This window comes from Triticum dicoccoides, chromosome 3A (genome assembly GCF_002162155.2).
Source record: "Triticum dicoccoides isolate Atlit2015 ecotype Zavitan chromosome 3A, WEW_v2.0, whole genome shotgun sequence".
NCBI classification, from domain to species: Eukaryota; Viridiplantae; Streptophyta; class Magnoliopsida; order Poales; family Poaceae; genus Triticum; species Triticum dicoccoides.
Window position 1 is genome coordinate 518,046,775 of NC_041384.1, and position 18,885 is coordinate 518,065,659.

The 18,885-nt window shown below is 45.6% G+C and overlaps 3 protein-coding genes across 5 annotated transcripts; 1 reads left to right on the forward strand and 2 right to left on the reverse strand.

The window, feature by feature from the left end:
- The first annotated feature begins 1,566 nt into the window (after positions 1 to 1,566).
- Positions 1,567 to 8,626, forward strand: LOC119268906 (ATP-dependent 6-phosphofructokinase 6-like). Its single transcript, XM_037550621.1, has 15 exons — positions 1,567 to 2,114; positions 2,853 to 2,899; positions 3,006 to 3,045; positions 3,136 to 3,198; positions 3,284 to 3,421; positions 3,983 to 4,141; positions 4,223 to 4,276; positions 4,452 to 4,520; positions 4,643 to 4,772; positions 5,077 to 5,117; positions 5,318 to 5,542; positions 6,112 to 6,157; positions 6,253 to 6,404; positions 7,070 to 7,271; positions 7,891 to 8,626. The coding sequence occupies exons 1-15, from the start codon at positions 1,791 to 1,793 to the stop codon at positions 8,502 to 8,504; spliced, it is 2,304 nt and encodes a 767-aa protein (XP_037406518.1). The 5' UTR covers positions 1,567 to 1,790; the 3' UTR covers positions 8,505 to 8,626.
- A 979-nt stretch (positions 8,627 to 9,605) lies between these two features.
- LOC119268907 (clathrin interactor EPSIN 1-like) lies at positions 9,606 to 13,729 on the reverse strand. Of its 2 annotated transcripts, none has more exons than XM_037550623.1 (10): positions 13,549 to 13,729; positions 13,389 to 13,440; positions 13,194 to 13,273; positions 13,010 to 13,088; positions 12,853 to 12,936; positions 12,618 to 12,763; positions 12,147 to 12,508; positions 11,628 to 11,680; positions 10,733 to 11,333; positions 9,606 to 10,401 (listed from the first exon to the last, which is right to left on the reverse strand). In XM_037550623.1, the coding sequence occupies exons 1-10, from the start codon at positions 13,590 to 13,592 to the stop codon at positions 10,241 to 10,243; spliced, it is 1,662 nt and encodes a 553-aa protein (XP_037406520.1). In that variant the 5' UTR covers positions 13,593 to 13,729; the 3' UTR covers positions 9,606 to 10,240. The 2 variants fall into 2 exon arrangements, with proteins under 2 accessions (XP_037406520.1, XP_037406519.1); XM_037550622.1 differs by having other exon boundaries at positions 9,608 to 10,401; positions 11,628 to 11,788; positions 13,549 to 13,727.
- Positions 13,730 to 14,006: 277 nt separating this feature from the next.
- LOC119268908 (serine/threonine-protein phosphatase 7 long form homolog) lies at positions 14,007 to 18,654 on the reverse strand. 2 transcript variants are annotated; one of them, XM_037550625.1, is made up of 5 exons: positions 18,510 to 18,654; positions 17,257 to 17,598; positions 16,500 to 16,768; positions 15,100 to 16,404; positions 14,007 to 14,943 (listed from the first exon to the last, which is right to left on the reverse strand). In XM_037550625.1, the coding sequence occupies exons 3-5, from the start codon at positions 16,758 to 16,760 to the stop codon at positions 14,275 to 14,277; spliced, it is 2,235 nt and encodes a 744-aa protein (XP_037406522.1). In that variant the 5' UTR covers positions 16,761 to 16,768; positions 17,257 to 17,598; positions 18,510 to 18,654; the 3' UTR covers positions 14,007 to 14,274. The 2 variants fall into 2 exon arrangements, with proteins under 2 accessions (XP_037406522.1, XP_037406521.1); XM_037550624.1 differs by lacking the exon at positions 17,257 to 17,598.
- Positions 18,655 to 18,885: the final 231 nt, after the last annotated feature.

An 18,885-nucleotide genomic window follows, 5' to 3' on the forward strand; every position in this document is an offset into this window, starting at 1 on the left:
GTGTAGTGAATATGATGAAAATATCATTTTAAAGGGAAGTATACTTTTTGTCCCTCAACTTTTGACGGGGTCTAGATTCGGTCTCTCAGCTCCGAAACCGGACAACTTACACCCCCAATTACTAAAAATGGACAAGGTTCGTCCTTGGTCTCGGTTTTGGTGCTGACTCACCCCGGTTTAGACCTATGCTGACTAAAATTCGCATAATTTTTCAAACCCATGAACCTTTTAAAATTCACATACTCTTTTCAAATCTGCGTAGGTTTTTCAAGTTCATGTATTTAAAAAAAAATACGTACTTTTTCTCAAATTCGTAAACTTTTCAAAAATTTGCGTACTTTTTTCAAATCCACTTATTTTTTTTCTAAGTTGTAACCTTTTCAAATCCGAGTACTTTTTCCAAATCCATGAATTGTTTTTGAAACACACATACTTGTTTTAAATCCGCATACTTTTTCAAAACATTACGCGGACTTGGAAAAAGTACGTGAATTTGAGTCGGCACGGTCAAAACTGGGGTGAGAGAACACCAAAACTGGTCAAAACTGTGACCACTGACATATCTTGTCTGATTTCAGTAGTCGACGATGCAATTTGCCCGCTTGCAAAGTTAAGATATCAAATCTAGACTCCGTCTGTTTCGGGAAAAAAAAACTAGACTCCGCCAAAAATTGAGAAACAAACAATATGCTTTTCTCTTAAGAAAATAACGCGAATAAATGAAAATAGAGGAAATGGGAGCAGACAAATGAAGAGGCACGAAATGAGGATGCCGTTGTAGTGACAGATAAATGGGGCTTGAAGCTTGATGGGGCTTAAATTAGGCATTTGCCTTTGGAGATGCTCTGCAAAGATATGATTGTGTCACGTATCTTCCCCATTTAATCCAAAAAGCAATTAAAAAGAAACTTTAATAAGTAGGAGTAGATGCCAGGCATTATCCCGATTATATACTATATCACTAAGCTCCCTAGAAATGAAGGCATCTCATTCAATTAAGGTCATCAATTTGGAATTGGGTCACCAATTTTGACCAGATCAATAATCTCTCACATAATTCTTTTAATTCACTATGCTCTCTAATTTTGGAGCTCTCTCATTGCTTTGCATTGAGAAATTCAATTGAATTTGATTCATGATTTTAATTGGGTAAAGATTTTTCCAAATCAATCGGAAGCAACCGGCATATAAAATCATATCAATCCCAGACACCCTCTTATCACCTAGAAAAAAGAAGGCTCAACATGTGATACTTTAGCATCAATATAGTACTTGCAGCCATCATTAATTTTTTTTCCACATAAGTATGAGTTGATCAGCAGACAACACAAAATCACACCGCGAAAAGCCTACCAAAACATCACGTTATATGAATAAAAAAAATCTCTACAAAGATTTATATTTAAAAACCCGAGGGAAGTAGTATAATATTTATTATTCCCACTATGATCAACCAATGCAGCCACAGCCGTCTGTCTACCTGAGAAACAAGACACGATTCCATTCACTCACCTTAAATAATTGACGCATAAACCATTTCCATCTCCGTTTCATCACCACGAATTCCCAGCAGAAAAAGCATCACACCGAAAAGTCCCGAGCCTTCTCCTCCTTCTCCCTCTTTCCCCTTCTCCACGCTTCGCCGCTTGCCGAATATTTTAAACCTCCATCCGACCAGCTCGCCCGTCGGCTTCTGCCTTTCCGGCGAGAGGAAACGGTTTTCTTAAACGCGCGAGCGAGACCGGTCCACCCACCGACTCCGTCAGCTTTCCAGCGCCGGGAGCTCTCCGATGGCGTCCCACATCATTCTCCCCAAGGAGGAGGAGGAGGAGGAGGAGGTGGAGGAGGGGCTGGGCGTGGCGGTGGAGGCGGACCACGACTCGCCGGAGCCGCCGCGGTACCGGCACTTGCAGCCGGCCCAGAAGGCGCTCCCGTTCTCGGCCACGTGCGTGCGGATCTCCCGCGACTCCTACCCCAACCTCCGCGCCCTGCGCAACGCCTCCGCCACCAGCCTCCGCGACGACGACGCCGCCTTCGCCAAGCTCGACGAGGGCGACTACGGCTACGTCCTCGACGACGTCCAGCACCTCACCGATTACCTCCCCGAACTCCCCGTGAGCGCCGCCACCCACTCCCCCTCCCCTCCCCTGCTCCCGCTTTGCTCCGCTGCCGGATTCGGTGGCCCCGCTACCGCGGTGGAGCTTTTCTAGAACTGCGTTGTTGCTTGTCAGGGAGAGGACGTGATTTTGCTTCTGGATGCGCGTATATCTCTTATGCTTTGCTTTGGTTCTGCCATTTGTGGCGAGCTTCGCCGTCACTGATTACGCAGCATTTGATAATTTAGGCGCCCCCTTACATTTTCCAAGTTTTTGGGTGGCAGTTTGTAGATTGGTTGTGCGTGAGATCCGTTTTGGGACACTTACATAGTGCTGATCTGATGATATTTGGCGAGTGACCCCATTAGCTGGATATATGATCCGATAACATAGTAGTAGAACACTTGGAGATTGTAGATTCCTGCCTAAATCGACGCTGTTTTGTTGATATCTTGTTTCCCGACGTCTTTGTTCATAGGCGACGCTTGTTAGATTTGCTGTTTCATACTTGTGGATGCCTGGATCTGAGTTTTGATCCGATCCGGGCTGAATGGAGTGTGGCTTCACTTTACAAATATTCGATTGCCTTTCCCTTGCTCCTGTAGACCACCTGCGTATGCATTCATGGAATGCAGGGTACATAGCAATTCATTATTTATTTTTGGCTTCAATAACATGTTAAAATGAAGTGAATCGATTTCAAGGTGACATCATGAGAATTAAGCTGACGGTTTCCTTTTTTGTCCTTCCTGACAGACTTTTCCTAACCCATTGCAAGATCACCCTGCCTATTCAACTGTCAAGTAAGGATTTACCATCAGTTTGCTGTTGTTGTCACCTGCGCAAAATCTCTTGTGCTCATTACATATCTGATAAGCTAAATAAACGCTCTCTTCACATATTTACCAGGCAATATTTTGTCAATGCAGATGATACCGTACCTGAAAAGGTAAAAAAAAAGTTAAAGCAGATTTTTCATACGATAATAATTGTTTAAGGTGGTAATTGGTGAAATGACATGTTATTTGTGCCACAACAGGTGGTTGTTCAGAAGAACAGTCCACGTGGAGTTCACTTCCGTCGTGCCGGGCCTCGCCAGAGGGTATGATGCCTTAAATATGCGCCTATATCATTTAAGGGCAATGCATTGTCTACATATATCTGGTATAAATTTCGAGCCTTATCAGGTCTACTTCGAGCCAGAAGATGTGAAAGCATGCATTGTGACGTGTGGTGGCCTTTGCCCTGGGCTCAATACTGTCATTAGAGAGTTGGTGTGTGGCTTATCCCACATGTACAATGTCAACGATGTCTTCGGAATACAGGTTTGTATTGTTGCTATCCCAGACGACTGGTCCATGTCGTATCTTTGTTTGGAAAAGAAGACCACATGTTCCTTGATCCTTGGCCTGTTAAACATTTCCCAGGAATTAATAGACATTTGCATTTGCATTTCATGCCAGTGCGGAAGGAGCAAAACCCCTGTCATTTTACTTCAGATTTAGTTAGGAAATTATTTCCACTGTACTACACTTATAATAACTGCATGTTCTGAAGTCCATGAACTTCATTATGTCACATGAGTCTAGAATTTGTTCGATTACATGGGAACTTTGTGCCACCTAGTGTTTTTGCCATGACAGTGAGTAAGCATTGTAGTGCAGTGTAAGGGGGCCTCCCCACAATATTGTATCGTTCGGCCATGTACTCTGGTTCGTTGCTTTATTTATAAAGTGGGGCGAAAGCCTATTTCGAAGGAAGCATTGTAGTGCAGTGGTGTAAAGCAATTTCTAAACTGTAGCTATTAAATCTATATCTATGCATGGTTCTTTAACTTCGAAAGCATGGTTCATTTTCTATTACTTATGTCGTAAGCAATTTTGTAGAATGGATACAAAGGCTTCTATTCGAGCAATTATCTTCCCATGACACCAAAAAGTGTCAATGATATCCACAAAAGGGGTGGTACAGTTCTTGGAAGTTCACGTGGTGGTCATGATACCCATAAGATTGTCGACAACATTCAAGATCGTGGAATTAATCAGGTATGTGTCTGTTGTAAGCGTTGTTTATACGATCTACCTTATTTCAAAGTTGAGCAAGTTCTGCATGTGTACCTTATCTAGGTTTACATTATTGGAGGAGATGGAACTCAGAAGGGAGCATATGAGATATTCAAGGTAATCACTATCAACAGTATATCGACCACATTTATGTAGATATCGTCTCAAAGGCTCATATTTTAGAAGTCATTAATACATTATTATAATATTTTTTAGTGAAAATATAATTGGAGTATCGACTGAGATGTTCACATTTCTTGACTCAGTTTCTAACTTTTGGAATTGCTGATAGGAAATCCGTAGACGTGGTCTAAAAGTCGCCGTTGCTGGTATCCCCAAGACTATTGATAATGATATAGCGGTAATATATGACTGCTTGCTTTTCTACAACAAAGATGCTTTTACTGAATACCGGTTGATTTGGGAGATCAGTATGCAGGGGATGTGAATTGATACTGATTATTGTAATATATTAATTCTTAGGTTATAGACAAGTCCTTTGGTTTTGACACTGCTGTAGAAGAGGCCCAACGTGCCATTGATGCCGCTCATGTGGAAGCTTCAAGTGCTGAGAACGGAATAGGCTTGGTGAAACTGATGGGTCGCTATAGTGGTTAGTTCTCTTAGTTCCTAGCCCATCCTAATATGGGTCCTTGCTGCTGCTGACTGCTGAGTTCTTGAATCATTTGCCACCTTGCCCCCTTGCTGTTTCTTCCTTCAAGGGTAGAAGAGCAGGCCAAAAAGGAGTTACCTTATCTTTCGCTGATCTGCTCCAATTAACTAAAAAATGTTTAGTGGAATGTTCATTAAGTACTTATCCCTTGTGCGTCACAATGGATTTTTCTTTATTTATTTATTTTTAGCTATTGCATTATGCGGTTCTTAGTCCTCAATGTGATGATTCCTTGCTAATGCAGGGTTTATTGCAATGTATGCTACGCTGGCAAGCAGAGATGTGGTGAGTTAGTGCCTTCTATGCATATCTGAGCTATTCCAAACAGCACTCAGTTGTTTTTTTAAGCCTTATATTTTTCTTTTCTTTTTACTTTGACTGTGTTAGACCAGACGCATCACCAATGTTCAGATGTGTCATTCTTCTTCTCCATAATTTGTGTTACTATTAGCTGGATAACCTGGATTTTTTTCTGTCTTCTGTAGGACTGCTGCTTAATTCCTGAATCTCCGTTTTATTTGGAGGGGGAGGGTGGACTCTTTGAGTATATAGAAAGGAGGCTGAAAGAGAACAACCACATGGTCATTGTAGTGGCTGAGGGAGCAGGACAGGATCTCATTGCCAAAAGTATACCTGTAGCAGATCAGCTAGATGCATCTGGAAATAAGCTGCTTCTTGATGTTGGTCTCTGGTTGACTCACAAGATTAAGGTGAATATAATTTCTTTTATAAAACGAGTTTACATGATATTACTTCATTTCCATTTCACCCTCTGCTGATATGCTACTTTGCGTGTATTTTGTGCATATACATTTTCTGTTGACACTAGAACTGCTAGTACGTGCACTAACGGATGTGTCACTTGAGGTTGCCTTTGGAACATGTATACCATAGGAAGGGTTGAACCAGGCCTTGGATTGGGAAATCACGTGAAATATTTTTGTGAGGTTATGGCGCTTTGCAAAAGCCGTGTTATATGTTTAGTGTGAACTTCACTAGTTAAGTAAGATAAATTAGTTTATCTGAATATCCACATACTATTTCAATCTAATATGGTATTAATGTCTCAGTGAACCGACATGTTTATCATTGTTGTTCCCAGTCGTATGAATTACTATGGTGCCGATAGCAAAGCTAATATCACAGTGAACCTTCATATTTGTCATTTTTGCTTTCAGTCTTGCTTCATACGGATTATTAGTATGGTGATATCAAAGCAGGCTTTTTCTTGGACCTCACTTAAGAATTCTCTAATGTATACTTTGTCATTTCCTTGTAGGATCATTGCAAGAGCAAAAAGATGGAGATGACCATTAAATACATAGGTAACAATCTTTTGTTTGCGTCTCTACATCAGATTGTAAAGTGGTATATCATTTTGTTGAGTGTGACATCAGCAGCCGGTTATTATTACTGACAGATCCAACCTACATGATCCGAGCCATTCCAAGCAATGCTTCGGACAATGTGTACTGCACACTGCTGGCACACAGTGCCATTCATGGTGCAATGGCAGGATATAGCTTCACAGTGGGAATGGTCAACGGCAGGCATGCATACATACCATTTCATGTAAGTATAACTTTCATATGCCCCTATCAAGTTACTTTTGACTATGGTGTAGTATGGGACTCTCGCTTCATCATGGAAAATGGGGGTATTTGCTTCAGGGCCATCAATATTTCATATGGCGAGTCATAGTTTCTGTCACGGTTTAGTTCTGGCATTCACAAATTGTGAAACGATGTGGCAAATGGCGATTTTTTCTCCGCTTGCATATCATTCCATTGATAGAAGAGCGAAAAAAATTTGAGCGAGAGCTGCCCTGGGGCAGTGACCTTGAACCCTGCAATCATCATAGGTGGTAGCATAGTCCAAAACACAAGAGTATAACTTGGTCGCAGTGCCTTCCATTTAGCTGAAATCTGCAACTCAGAAAGCACCAGTCAAAACGCAAATGTCGTGCACTTTGTTTGCAACTTTACATCCACGCTGCTGTATTAAGTTGGCCGACCTTGGATTGAAGTTCAACTCGAAATTTTTCTTTATCTTTGGTCTCCCTAAGATATTCGTGGACTCGGTGTGTGGGATACGAGAGGAATGGGAAGTTTGGAGAGATCCACACCTCTTAGAATTATTCTGAATGGAGCATAATGTTCTCAACATTTTTCACCTCTGATGCACACTGGATATTACTTGATCAATTAGAATAACTTGAAATTTCATCTGGACAACAGAGGGTAACATCAACACGGAACAAGGTCAAGATCACGGACAGGATGTGGGCAAGGCTGCTGTCTTCAACAAACCAGCCAAGCTTCCTGAGCAAGGAGGATATCATGGAGGCACGAGAGGCCGAAAGGTTGGCCAACAGGCTACCTGTGCCTGCGGGCAGCAGCGAGCATACGAAGAAACACTCTGCGTCGGTACTGTCAAACGGTGAGAAATAGACAATAGCGGCACGAGTTTTTTTAAAACTTCGGGAAATTTTCTATGGTTCTTGTTGTGCACAGTAGTAACTGTAGTCGCGGTCTGAGCCCTTGTTTCACCCGGTTCTGCCCCGATGTGTTTGACATGAATGCTGCTGATGTAGAGTGGGTAATAAACGCACGCTGCTATGGTATTTTCATCATCAAAACATGTGTCGTGTTCGAGTTACCCGTTGTGGACGTCAATCTGCCCTAGCTAGCTAGTTTTCTCTTTCTTGAAGCAAGTTCCTACCCATTCTTCGGTCGTTCTGAGAGATGGTGCAGGTGGCATGCTCTTCGTGTCAGTCGGTTTGCATATACTGGGGCAGTAGTTCCCAAGAAGCAACGATCGGCGCACGTTCCGTTCCTGCATCTCTTACCTGTGATGGCGATGTCACGGGAGGATTGCTTCTTTCAATGAGTTCGCTCGCGTCGACCGTCAGCACTTTTTTTTTTTGAGGGTAATACCGTCAGCACTTCAATGGGTTCTGCTTCGAGCTCTTGACGTGTTTACCGTCAGAGGGTCTGTATGATTCACTTCTGGATGGTTTTCTCCTGTTTGATACCCTCTACGTTTTGCATGCAAGAAGCCTCCGGCGATGTCCAAGGAGCGCCCACGTTGACGTTGTCACAGCTGCACCAGCCTGCCACCGCCGTTACGGTTCCTGCACCACCGCCATCCGCGACGGCTGGCACGGCCAGCGTGACAGTGATCGACCCCGACGACGATAGCGGCGCAACCGGACCTCGGGAAGAGACGCCGGAACGAGAGACCGGAACATGGCAAGAGGCCGAGGAAACTGGCCGGACACGGGACGAGAGGCCTATGCAGCCGGAGACGCCGGAGCGCATGGCCCCGCCGCCGGGAAACGCGTTGCACGCACGTGCCGACGAGACGGCAGCACAGGCGGCGCAGGACGTAGACGCGTTCAAACCTGACGACGGCTGCACCACGCCACCGCCGGCGCACGGCTCGGATGACGACCGCGTGGCGGCGAGCACGAGCGGCAAGCGAGCGGGCGTGGCCGCCGCCAGGTCGAGGCTGCTCGCGTTCCGGTCGTTCGCGCGGGGCAAGAAGGGCAACAGGTCTGGGGACGCGCCGTCGCCGGGAGAACACCTGCCGGCGCACGGTAAGGCGTGGGAGGAGGCCGGTGCGGATGACAAGGACAAGGGCCAGGCGAGGTGGAAAAGGTTTTGGAAGTGAACGTGCCGTGCTGTCGGTGTCGCGGTGGGTTTTCATTGGTTTGTCTCCCATTGTAAATATAAGGGCTTGTGGCATATCATATTGTTTGTTCATTCTTTTTCATGCAGATATTTTTTCTTTTCTTTTGCGAAAAGACACAGATATATTACAGGTCCTTTCCTCCGATGAATTGATGACATGGTTGGTGTAATACACTACTACTACTAGATGGTATCCTGCACATTGCTGCAAGGGTCTGTGGAGGAGAGTTGATGCACCAGACAAATATTGGAAGTCATGAAAACTGGAACATATATATGTTTATCAGAAACGCTTCCAGTCAACTGTTCGACCGGACGCTATCCACCGCATCGTCCGTGCGCCATGTGCTCCTGATCGAACCGTCTGCAAGATGTCATTTGTTGCAAGACGCGTGAGTACAACACAAACTACATAGCAGACCACACCCGAAAAAATTGTTTGGGGGTCGCAACAAGGGGCTTGTTGCAAAGGATCGACGAGCAGATCGAACACAAAAAAAAATGTTATGGGGATTTGCAACAAGGCTCATTTTGCAAAGTGTTGAACATAACAAGAGACTCAGCAAGCAGATTGGCCACAGAAAGGGAACGTCCAAGGAATTTGCAACAAGGTCCATGTTGCAAAGCGCTGAGCACAATATGAGGCTTGTTGGTAAGGCCCAGCGTGATTTGCAACAAGGATCATGTTGTAAAGCGCTCAGCGTAACACGAGGCTTGTTACAAAGACTTGCCAATGGCTGCCACATTGAAAAAAATGTTGTTTGAGGATTGCAACAAGACTCCTATTGCAAAGTGCCGAACGCAACACGACGCTTGTTACAAAGACTTACTAATGGCTGCCGCCTGCCGTGCAGAAAAAAAGTTGTTCGAGGGTTGCAACAAGACTCATGTTGCAAAGTGCCGAACGCAACACGAAGTTGTTGCAAAGGTTCAGCGAGCAGATCAGGCATAGAAAAAAAAATGGGAGTGCCTAGGACTCATCTAGATGAGATATAATTTGGTCTCATTCACCTGAAAACAAAAACAGATAGAAATGGTACTACAAACCACGTCAGCATACACGCATCTTATAGTATCAATCCAATGGCTATAAAAGTGAATGAGACATAACTAAAACTCAGCTAGATGAGTTCTAGCAAAGCCGGAAAAAAATTGTTCAAGGCACTCCAACAAGGCTAATGTTGCGAAGCACTGAGCGCAACACGAGGCTTGTTGCAAAGGTACATCAAGCAGAATTGGACGACTAGCATACAACATAAAAAAAGCTGTTCAGGGTTGCAACAAAGCTCGTGTTGCAAAGCATTGAGCGCAATGAGACTTGTTGCAAAGGCCCAGCGGCTCACGAAAAGGGAGCAGACAGAAGGCGCACCCGCTTTTGGAGAAGCTCCTCCAGCAACCCCCAGGCCACGGCGAGTATGACAAACCAATTTCTACGCAGTCAACAAACCGAGCCTCGCGCGATTCTGACCCTCACTTTAGTTTATCCAGTCACTGCACAAAGTTCATTCGCTTTTTAATGCATACAAAATCATAGTAGCATCTCTATAACGCAGATTACATGTGTTCTGCGATACATCTACTCATCATTGCATAAGAAGAACAGAATCAGATATCGCAGGAACCACGGATGGGGAGACATGCCCACTCAAGGTAATCGAGAATATACAACCCTGAATAAGATCACCTGAAGTTCCCAAAGTGCTGCTGCTGCTGCTGCTAGAAAATGCGGCTTTCACCACCTGCTCCCGTGGAGCGTGGAAACTCAGGAGTGCCTGTTGCTGCCTCCATGTACCATGGAACAGTTTCTGGGGCTTTCTCCTCAGAGCCGTTGCTGAGCCGCCTAACGACCCTGGCATCTGAAGGATCAACCATCTTTGCTGCACATCACCAAAAGTAGAGAGCGATCATGAGCTACTTAGCTACAGTCAAGAAATGCAGGAATGATATCTAGCGCAAGATGCCAGTCTTGAACTATCTTACATTGCTTTTCTGCAACAAGCAAAAAAGATCAAGGTTTGTGGGTAACTGGAACCACAAGTCGACAACTCGTGTTCTTTATATGTACTAATTGCAACCATAACTCATGTTATAGCATTGCTAATGATTTTGCAACAGGGATGCAGAAATTCGGGGGTATGGGCAGCCACGTGGGTATGTAAAGTCAAAAGGACAAATAAATCGTCATTAGCAGAGTATAAGGATACTTACGGGCAGCTAAATTCAAATCAATCAACCCACGGCTCAAAGAGTCGGCCCAAATGCTAGATTTGCCCCGAAAAGTCTCTTTCTTCACAGCTGGTTTTGATGCTGCCATGGAGTCCTGCTTCTGCTTTGCGAGTGACTCGTTCATGGATTTGGTGACACTTGCCGTGCGTGATCCCTCATGCGACGCAAAGGCGCCACAGTTCAACTCCTCCGAAGGACTGCAATCAGAACTCTTGCTGGCCCCAGGAGAACCATGTGTTGGTTCAGTAACAGCTGACCCTTTACTTGAAGACCATACACCAGAAGAGTTTGATCCATTGAAACGCTTCACCGGAATTCCAGCCAAAGGATCGAAAGCTGTGTCACTTGAAAGCTTTCCTTGTGAGGATTTGCTTGGGGTGCCACGCACTGAGAACTCTGTGTCCGAAGGGAATATTGCGGCAAAGGATGGGTTGAAGGGATCAAAAGCAGACGCAGAGGGCTGCGCAGGGGAAGAAGTTTTTTGCTCTATATGCTTATTGGGAGCACCACGTACTGAGAACTCCATGTCTGCAGTAGCTGAGCCACCAAAGGATGGCCTGCCAGCAAATAGATCAATGTTGCCCTGCAATGGCATTTGAATGCAGATAATTAGTTGGAAAGTATGCAAAATGGCCAACCTGTAGAAACGTTTTATCATAAAAATGAAGTGTGAGTGTCAATTATACAGTCCAATAGCCTGCTTAGATTATGAATCTTCAGAATTACTGCATTGTCCTATCACCATTTTTGTGAAACTAAGTATATCATATTTAAGTGGGATTTTTATTGCAAATAACTGTAAGAGATGAAAAACAATTTGTGCTACAAAGATATTGCTAGGTAAGGATAACTTTTGAAGAAGGTCAAGAAAACAAACCTGAGGGTGAGAACCACTTGACGTTGCTGCCTCCAATGGGGCTGACTGGAAATCTGCAAACGCAAACAAATCAATTTCCGGCACAGCAGCACTACCAGCGTTTGGCATTAATCTTGGCCCAAAGAGATCCAAATTATTGGAGCTCACATTAGCTGTTCCAGCTGCACTCCAAAAATGAAGGTAAGTGAGGACAACACTACGGTGAGTATGTCAAATAAAAGAAAATGCATAGAACTTTGCGTCTCGGCTAAATAATCAAGCAAGCGCTATGGTGAGTATGTTTGATAAAGTTAAGAAATAGCTGACGGCACTATGGTGTGTAGTTCAAACAAAAGAAAATTCAAATAAGAACTTTGGCTCTTAGCTAGGTAGTGCGGTAAGCAGAATGATAAGTGATGCCAGCATAATAGGCACATACCATGTTAAACAAAGTGTATAACAATGGGTACAGCGACAAGGAAACCATGGTAATCATACAATCTAACCAAACTTTAGAGATGGTAAGGAAGAAATAATGACCAGATGTGGAAGATCCTCGTGGATTGAACTCGTCGCCATCATCCTCATTCTTTCCTTTCTGTGAACTTGGAACAGCAGGTGTGGCACGCGGATTCGACATCGATTTGGAGCCTCCTTTTGCTAATTTAGAGCTATTTGCACTCTTAGTAGTAGTTTCTTTTGACCTTTGTCTAGTGCTGCTGTAACTTGGCTTATTATTGTTCTTGCTCAATTCTGTGCCAGTGTGTCTATCCTTGAACGAGGCGGTTTCCCTCGAACCAGCTGTGCTCCCGTAGCGACTACCAGAGGAGTAGGTGCCACTGCCAAATGATGCTGCGCTTGATTTGTATGATGACATTCCAGTTGATGACACCCCCAAGTACCTGAACATATGATCCATGCAAATTGCAAAATTTGAGATGCACAGGGAAAGGCAAGAAGGGTTATGTTTACATAATGCACGACAAGTCGACGGCGAATGCAATGCAGTACTTGTCCCTCGTAGAAGCAGCCTTCTCCCTGGCTTGTTGAAGCTTTTCCCTGTCATCCACAATGACCAGAACAGCTTCGGCCTTCTTGCGCACATTGAGCCCCACGTCTTTTCCACCAGGCTCCACAAACTCGAATGTCGTGAGTTTCTTCACAAATAAAATCATCATCAGGGCGAGGTAAATAATAGTATATACACAAGGAAGTATACACTGAAACGAGCCACAGCAGCGCATACCGCAATCTGTGAGCTGTTGTCGATAATTTCCTCGGCTGCGCGCTCAGTGCCATTGGCCAGAAGATACTCAGCCACAGCCAGCGCCTGTGCAAGTGGAACAAACATCCTGTCAGTAAGGAACAATCCAGAACGGATAATTCCAGCTCGAGATCATCACCTTATACAGGTGACGCCAATTTGCGTCGGTGTTGCCCAGCCGTTGCCACAGCACCTTCATGATTATTTGGCATTCGCCGCTGAAAGCAGAGCGACGACTCGATCAAAATGTGCAAAAAAACTCAATACCCTCGATTTAAAGAGATCAAGTGAGGAGAATTGGAATTGGAGCGCTTTGCACTGACATATTCTTGGTGGCCCGTGCGATGTCCGCCATGTCTGAACCGTGAGGCCCCCACGGCTCATCGCTGGTCGCGTCAAGAACCTATCGGGTACAAAATTTCAGGAAGATGGTAAAACAGCACAGATACACCATGGACATTTCTTCCTTGCTACGGCGGAATTACACGGGCGAATGAATGAAACACGATCGATCAGACCTTCTGCTCGATCTCTGGCACCTTGAGCACCTTGAGATTGACCTCTCGCTTTCTGCGCAACAGGGGATCGGGCCCGAGGTCAGCGCGCACGGGGAAAAGAAGAAAAGAGCGCCAGGCACGATCATCAAATCAAGACGAGAAAACAAAAGTAGGGCCTTACATCTCCCGGACGGTGTGATCGAGCGCCTTCATGATCCCATCCATGGCTGGGCTGGAGACTTGCAACTCCGCCGGCGGAGGAGCGGTGGCGGTGGCGGTGGCGTGGCGACGCCAAGACGGAGACGGGGTCCGGAGAGGAGCGCCGCGGAATAATAACGACGCTGGCGGCAGTCAGCGCCCGGACCGGGACACTGTCTGTGTGCCCATCGCACTGGACTCTGCCTCGGACCGTCTCCCCCCTTGGGCTCGTTCGCGTGTGCGGTGTGAAAGCCCAACTGCTGGCGGGCCACATTTTCTACTCCTGGACATCTTCGCCTGAAGTTGCTCAGAAAAAAAAAAGGTACATTTTCTCCTGAAGCTGATATTCGGACGCGGAAAAAGGTGTAAATACAACACCTATCTCCGATATAAAAAAAGAAACAACAATCTCCAATTTTGCCTATATAAGTACTCTCTCTGTAAAGAAATATAAGAGCGCTCAGATCATTATACAGAGGAGTAGTAGAGTGATAAACAAATAATGGATTGAATCACATCAAGAAGCTATTTGTCCCAGCGACAAATCATGCTGCATAACAAGCCCAATAATGTCAGCAAAAATGAAACACCAATCACGGCAGACTCCCGAAAGCGGCATCAACTACATTCTAATCCCTACATATCTGGACATGAAGAAGCTGGAATCGGCATCATGTCTCTTTTCCTCTCTGACTTTGAGACAGATCAACTATGGGTGTGAGGAAGGGGCGCAGCCGCTGTCGTCTTCCTCCTCCGCGTCTTCGTGTTCTGCCGTCGCTACATCATCACCTTCCAGTTTGACATCGGCGCTCTCTTGTGGAGGAGAGGGCGCAACATCGAAACCATTGTTTTCCTCACATGTGGACATGGGTTCCACCACCTCTACACCATGTTCCATTTCGGCAGCATGTCCAGCTTGATCAACATCCTCAGTGTGCTGTGGAATATCAAAGTCTTCTGCCTCACAGTTCTCAATGGCCAATGAAGCCGAGTCACAGTTTTCGTGCACGTCCAGTAGCAAACTGTCGACGCGGTGGTTTTCCCCACCCATAGGTTCAAAGCCCAACGTAGCCTGCTCCACCGTGTGAAGGTCCTCATCTTCCAGGTATTCACCCTCTTGATTGTCACATATAATGTTCTGTTCAGCTTCAAGCAAAAGTAGAGACTCATGATGGGGAGCAGCAGAGCCACAATGTGAGCCGGTGACTGAATCAAAAGGTGGAGCCTCTGGGCCACCCCTTTCCTTGATCTCACCAAGATCACTGAGGACATCTTCAAAGCCATGCAGAAATTCAAACACTAAGGCTTGTGTGGCCGTATCAGCCGTGGATGCCATGGCTGTCTTGGCCTTCTTCATCATACCATGCAGCTTATCAACCTACAGGAAAGAATTCATCTTCAGTAATGATTCAGTATGTATGAACTACTTGGACAAGCTTCAATTCAAATCGTATTATTATATCTAGAGATAAAACATTAGTTCAGTCAACTGTGAAACCAAATCATATAAATTTGATGCATAAGTTAGGCTTACCGCTTTACGGATCATAGGAGACTTGGCTTTGTACTGAAGATCGGAAGAATCATCGGGTGGGGATAAAAGTCCTGCTTCAGCATCATCACCGGTCGATGGCACAAGATATCGCCGTGTAGCTCCAGAGTACCACTGCAGATACTCGTCATAAGATGACAAATCAAACTGCTCAGTCTCCCGAAATATGCGCTGTCGCCGTGCTTCCCATTCCTGAATATACTCATGATGTGTCTCTTCCCAATTTTCACGCTCTCTACCACGTCGGCTAATACGATGTAATGTCTGTAGGGTAGGTCGAAAAGGTGGCGGAATGCATTGACGAAGCCCGAATTGCCGCATCACTCGCTCAGGCAGATACATCTCAACAATAGGAAAATTTATTAATGGTGCTTGAGTAATCCACAGGTCAGCATCTTTTGTACAAAGTGGTGGTAAGCTCGAGGACTCAATGAGCATGTATGGTTCCCATTTCAACTGATCTGCTCGCTGCAGATTTAGCTCATCCCTGTACTGCTTAAGACAGCGGGTAGCATTCTCACTTTGTGCGCGAGCACCCACCCAACGGAAGCCAATTGGGGGCAAGTCCTGTGGGATGTCTGTCTCCGCGACTGAGGAAGATCGAGCCAATGGCCTGCCAACATGAGAGTGCTCCCAACTCCAAAGCTGCAAGAGAAGCAATGAACCACCTATATTCTTCATGTTGTGGGAGGAGGCAGCAGAGCAAAGAGCTCGGTAGAGGAATGCGAGGGCTGCGGAACCCCAGCTGTATGTTCCAACAAGAGAAAGATCAGCAATCAATGGAAGATATATCAGACTCATCCTTCCTGTCCCGTCTGGAAAGAGCACTCCACATAAAAGGCTCAGGATGTATGCTCGAACATGCCTCTGTACCGTATGATCATCCGCCCCTTCTGGTAACTCATAGAAGTGCTTCTTCAGCCATTTGTAATGCAAGAAGGATTTTCCAGGCATTGATTGAACTCTTGGATCATGACCTAGACAATCAAGGACCATCTGCCCATAATCATGATCAGTACTAGAACAAACCGGTCGGCCGTCAATAGGAAGAGCAAACAACATGGCAACATCTTGAAGCGTAACTGTCATCTCCCCAGAAGCCAAGTGAAAGCTGTGGGTCTCTGGCCTCCAACGCTCAACAAGAGCAGTAATCAAGGCTTTGTCCAATTGAGGCATTCTCTGGCAGATTTGTGAGAGACCAAGCAATCCAGCATCCCTCAAATAAGGACGATACCTCTCATGAAATTTCAAGGGTTTGTGGTGACGCAACTTCAACTGCTCCAGGGCCTGCAGTAATAGAGAATATAGGTTCAATGCTATTGAAGAAAAAAAATGCTCCTTCAACTACGAAATATGACAAAGTTTTTTGTCCTTAGATTAACCTGATCGCCAAAAATTGCATCCGAACGGTGGTTAATCTTAGGATTGAGTAGTGTACTGGATGAAGGCTCTGCAGGCCCTGCATAACAAGCAACATGGACTTGTTCGGGAGTGAAACCAACATTGTCCTCTCTATCAGAAGTGGTACTCGGCGAAGAAGGCGCAGATGTTTCATGATGATCCATTTCATATTCTGCCACAGAACATCTGCCACGGCCCCGGCCCCGGCCACGACGTGCACGTCCTCTTGCCCTTGAAGACATGGACTACTCTGCAAACAAATAATCATTACATCAGTTGCCAGAATGTCATAGAAGCCCCTAGGAAGATCAGAAATTTTGGATGGAGGGTGGCTACGAACACTCTAGCAACAAAGGAAAACAAGTGGAAAAGAACTCTTGTGATGGATGCCACTTGTAGCATCTGTGGGAATGGTAATGAGGATGAGTACCATGCAGTGATCATGTGCACAAAGAGTAGGGGCCTAAGGTCAGCCATGAGAGAATCCTGGAATCTACCGCCAGAACAAAAATCCAGGCACACAGGTGATGATTGGCTACAAGTGCTCCTGGACTCTGTAAATGAGGACATGCGAGCTAAAATCCTGTTGCTTATATGGCGCTGTTGGTTCCTCCGGGAAGATTGTGTGCGCAAGGACGGTAAGGAAACAATCAAACGGTCTGTTCATTTCCTAACACAGTATGAGGAGGAGCTGAGAAATGCAGAAACTTCAGTTGAGTGGAAGGGAGGGAAGAACACCTGTGTCAGGGAGGTGACCACGCCGGGATTGCCACCTGCCCAGGACATAAAGTGGAACCCTCCAACGCAAGGAACTGTCAAACTCAACGCTGATGCGGCTTATTTGTCCGAAACAGGTGAAAGTTCCACTGGTGCTGTTGCCCGTGATTTCAGGGGCTGTGTACTCTTCTCTTGCTGCAAAAAACTGCCATTCTGCAGTAGCGTGGAAGAGGCCGAGGCCAGAACCGTCCTTGTCGGCCTCCAGGAGCTGGCCAAGATTTCAAATGGCCATGTAATCATCGAGACGGACAGCCAGTTCACTGTCAAGGAACTGTCGACGCAGACTCCCACGCGCTGTCCCTGCTACGGCACCATGATGGATATTCGTCAGGCTATGTCCTCCTTCTCGGAGAGCTCTGTCAGATACGCGGAGAGAAGCAGAAACTCCCTGGCTCACAATCTGGCTGCACTGACTAGGAGTGTAGGAGATATTCGGTTGACTGCAGATGTCCCGACTAGTTTACGATCCCTACTGATATCTGAATATCCTAGTCCTTCTGAGTAGGCTTGTCTACTTCAGATCTCAAAAAAAAAAAAAAGCCATAGATGATCACAGCAAGAAAGAAAATCCAATGGACGGTGTGAGCGCTGCTCATTCTGTTAAGATTTAAAACCATAGCTTATATACAAGAAAGGAACTCTGCGCAAAATGAAACGAAGCATATACAATCAAAAAAGGCATATGCTTAAAAGATATGGCATCCATCTTCTATTAGAAATCTTTAGCACGGTCTAATCTGTCAACTGTGAGTTATTTTCCCCTTCAAATGTTGCTCCACGGAACTAGCTACTTGCAATGACCAACTGAAACACTAAATCTCAAATCCAAATCTTCTTATTTATGGAGAGAGCAACTCCTAAACATGTGTATAGTCTGACTGAGCAATTTTCTTCATCCTCAGACAAGAAACCAGCATTTTACAGGCTTACAGCTGACCAGTGTCCCATTTTTATCTATTCAGACAAAAGGGATTTTCATTGAAACATCTGGACTATAGGAGGCCACAGGTTCGACAAGAACAGGTTCAACAGAACATAGTAGCGCCACTGCCCCCATTACATATCAAGTTATCCGTATCAACCCACTATTCCCTTGCTCAAAACACTTGAATAATCTGCGCACCAGACCAGAGCACGCGCAATGGGACAACAGCGTGCGCCGAGATCCAAGGGAGGGGAGTAAAATCCAGGCGTGGGTGCGAGAGCGGGCTTACCAAATCAGGCTGGCGAGGTGGCGCCGGAGGAGGCGGGGGAGAAGCTCCTGATCCCCCGTGGATTTTTGCTTTCCGTGAGAGGAGAAGGGAACCCTAGAAATTTGCTTTCCAGGGGCGGAGGCGGCGAAGCGGAAGCCGTGACCCGCAGTGGAGCTGCGCACGCACCTGGTTGCTTCCGCAACAAAGAAAGAGCGGCTCCACCAGCTTCTGGGCCGGAGAGGCCGAGCCCAAACAGACGGCCTTTTTCGGGGACTTTTCCAGCCCCAGCCGCTCCAAAAAAATATTTTTCCAAAATAAAGAAACCAATCAAAAAAAGGTCTGAAAAGGGGTTTACTCCTAGATCCCTATATGAAGTTGTTAATGTTAGGGGTGTGCA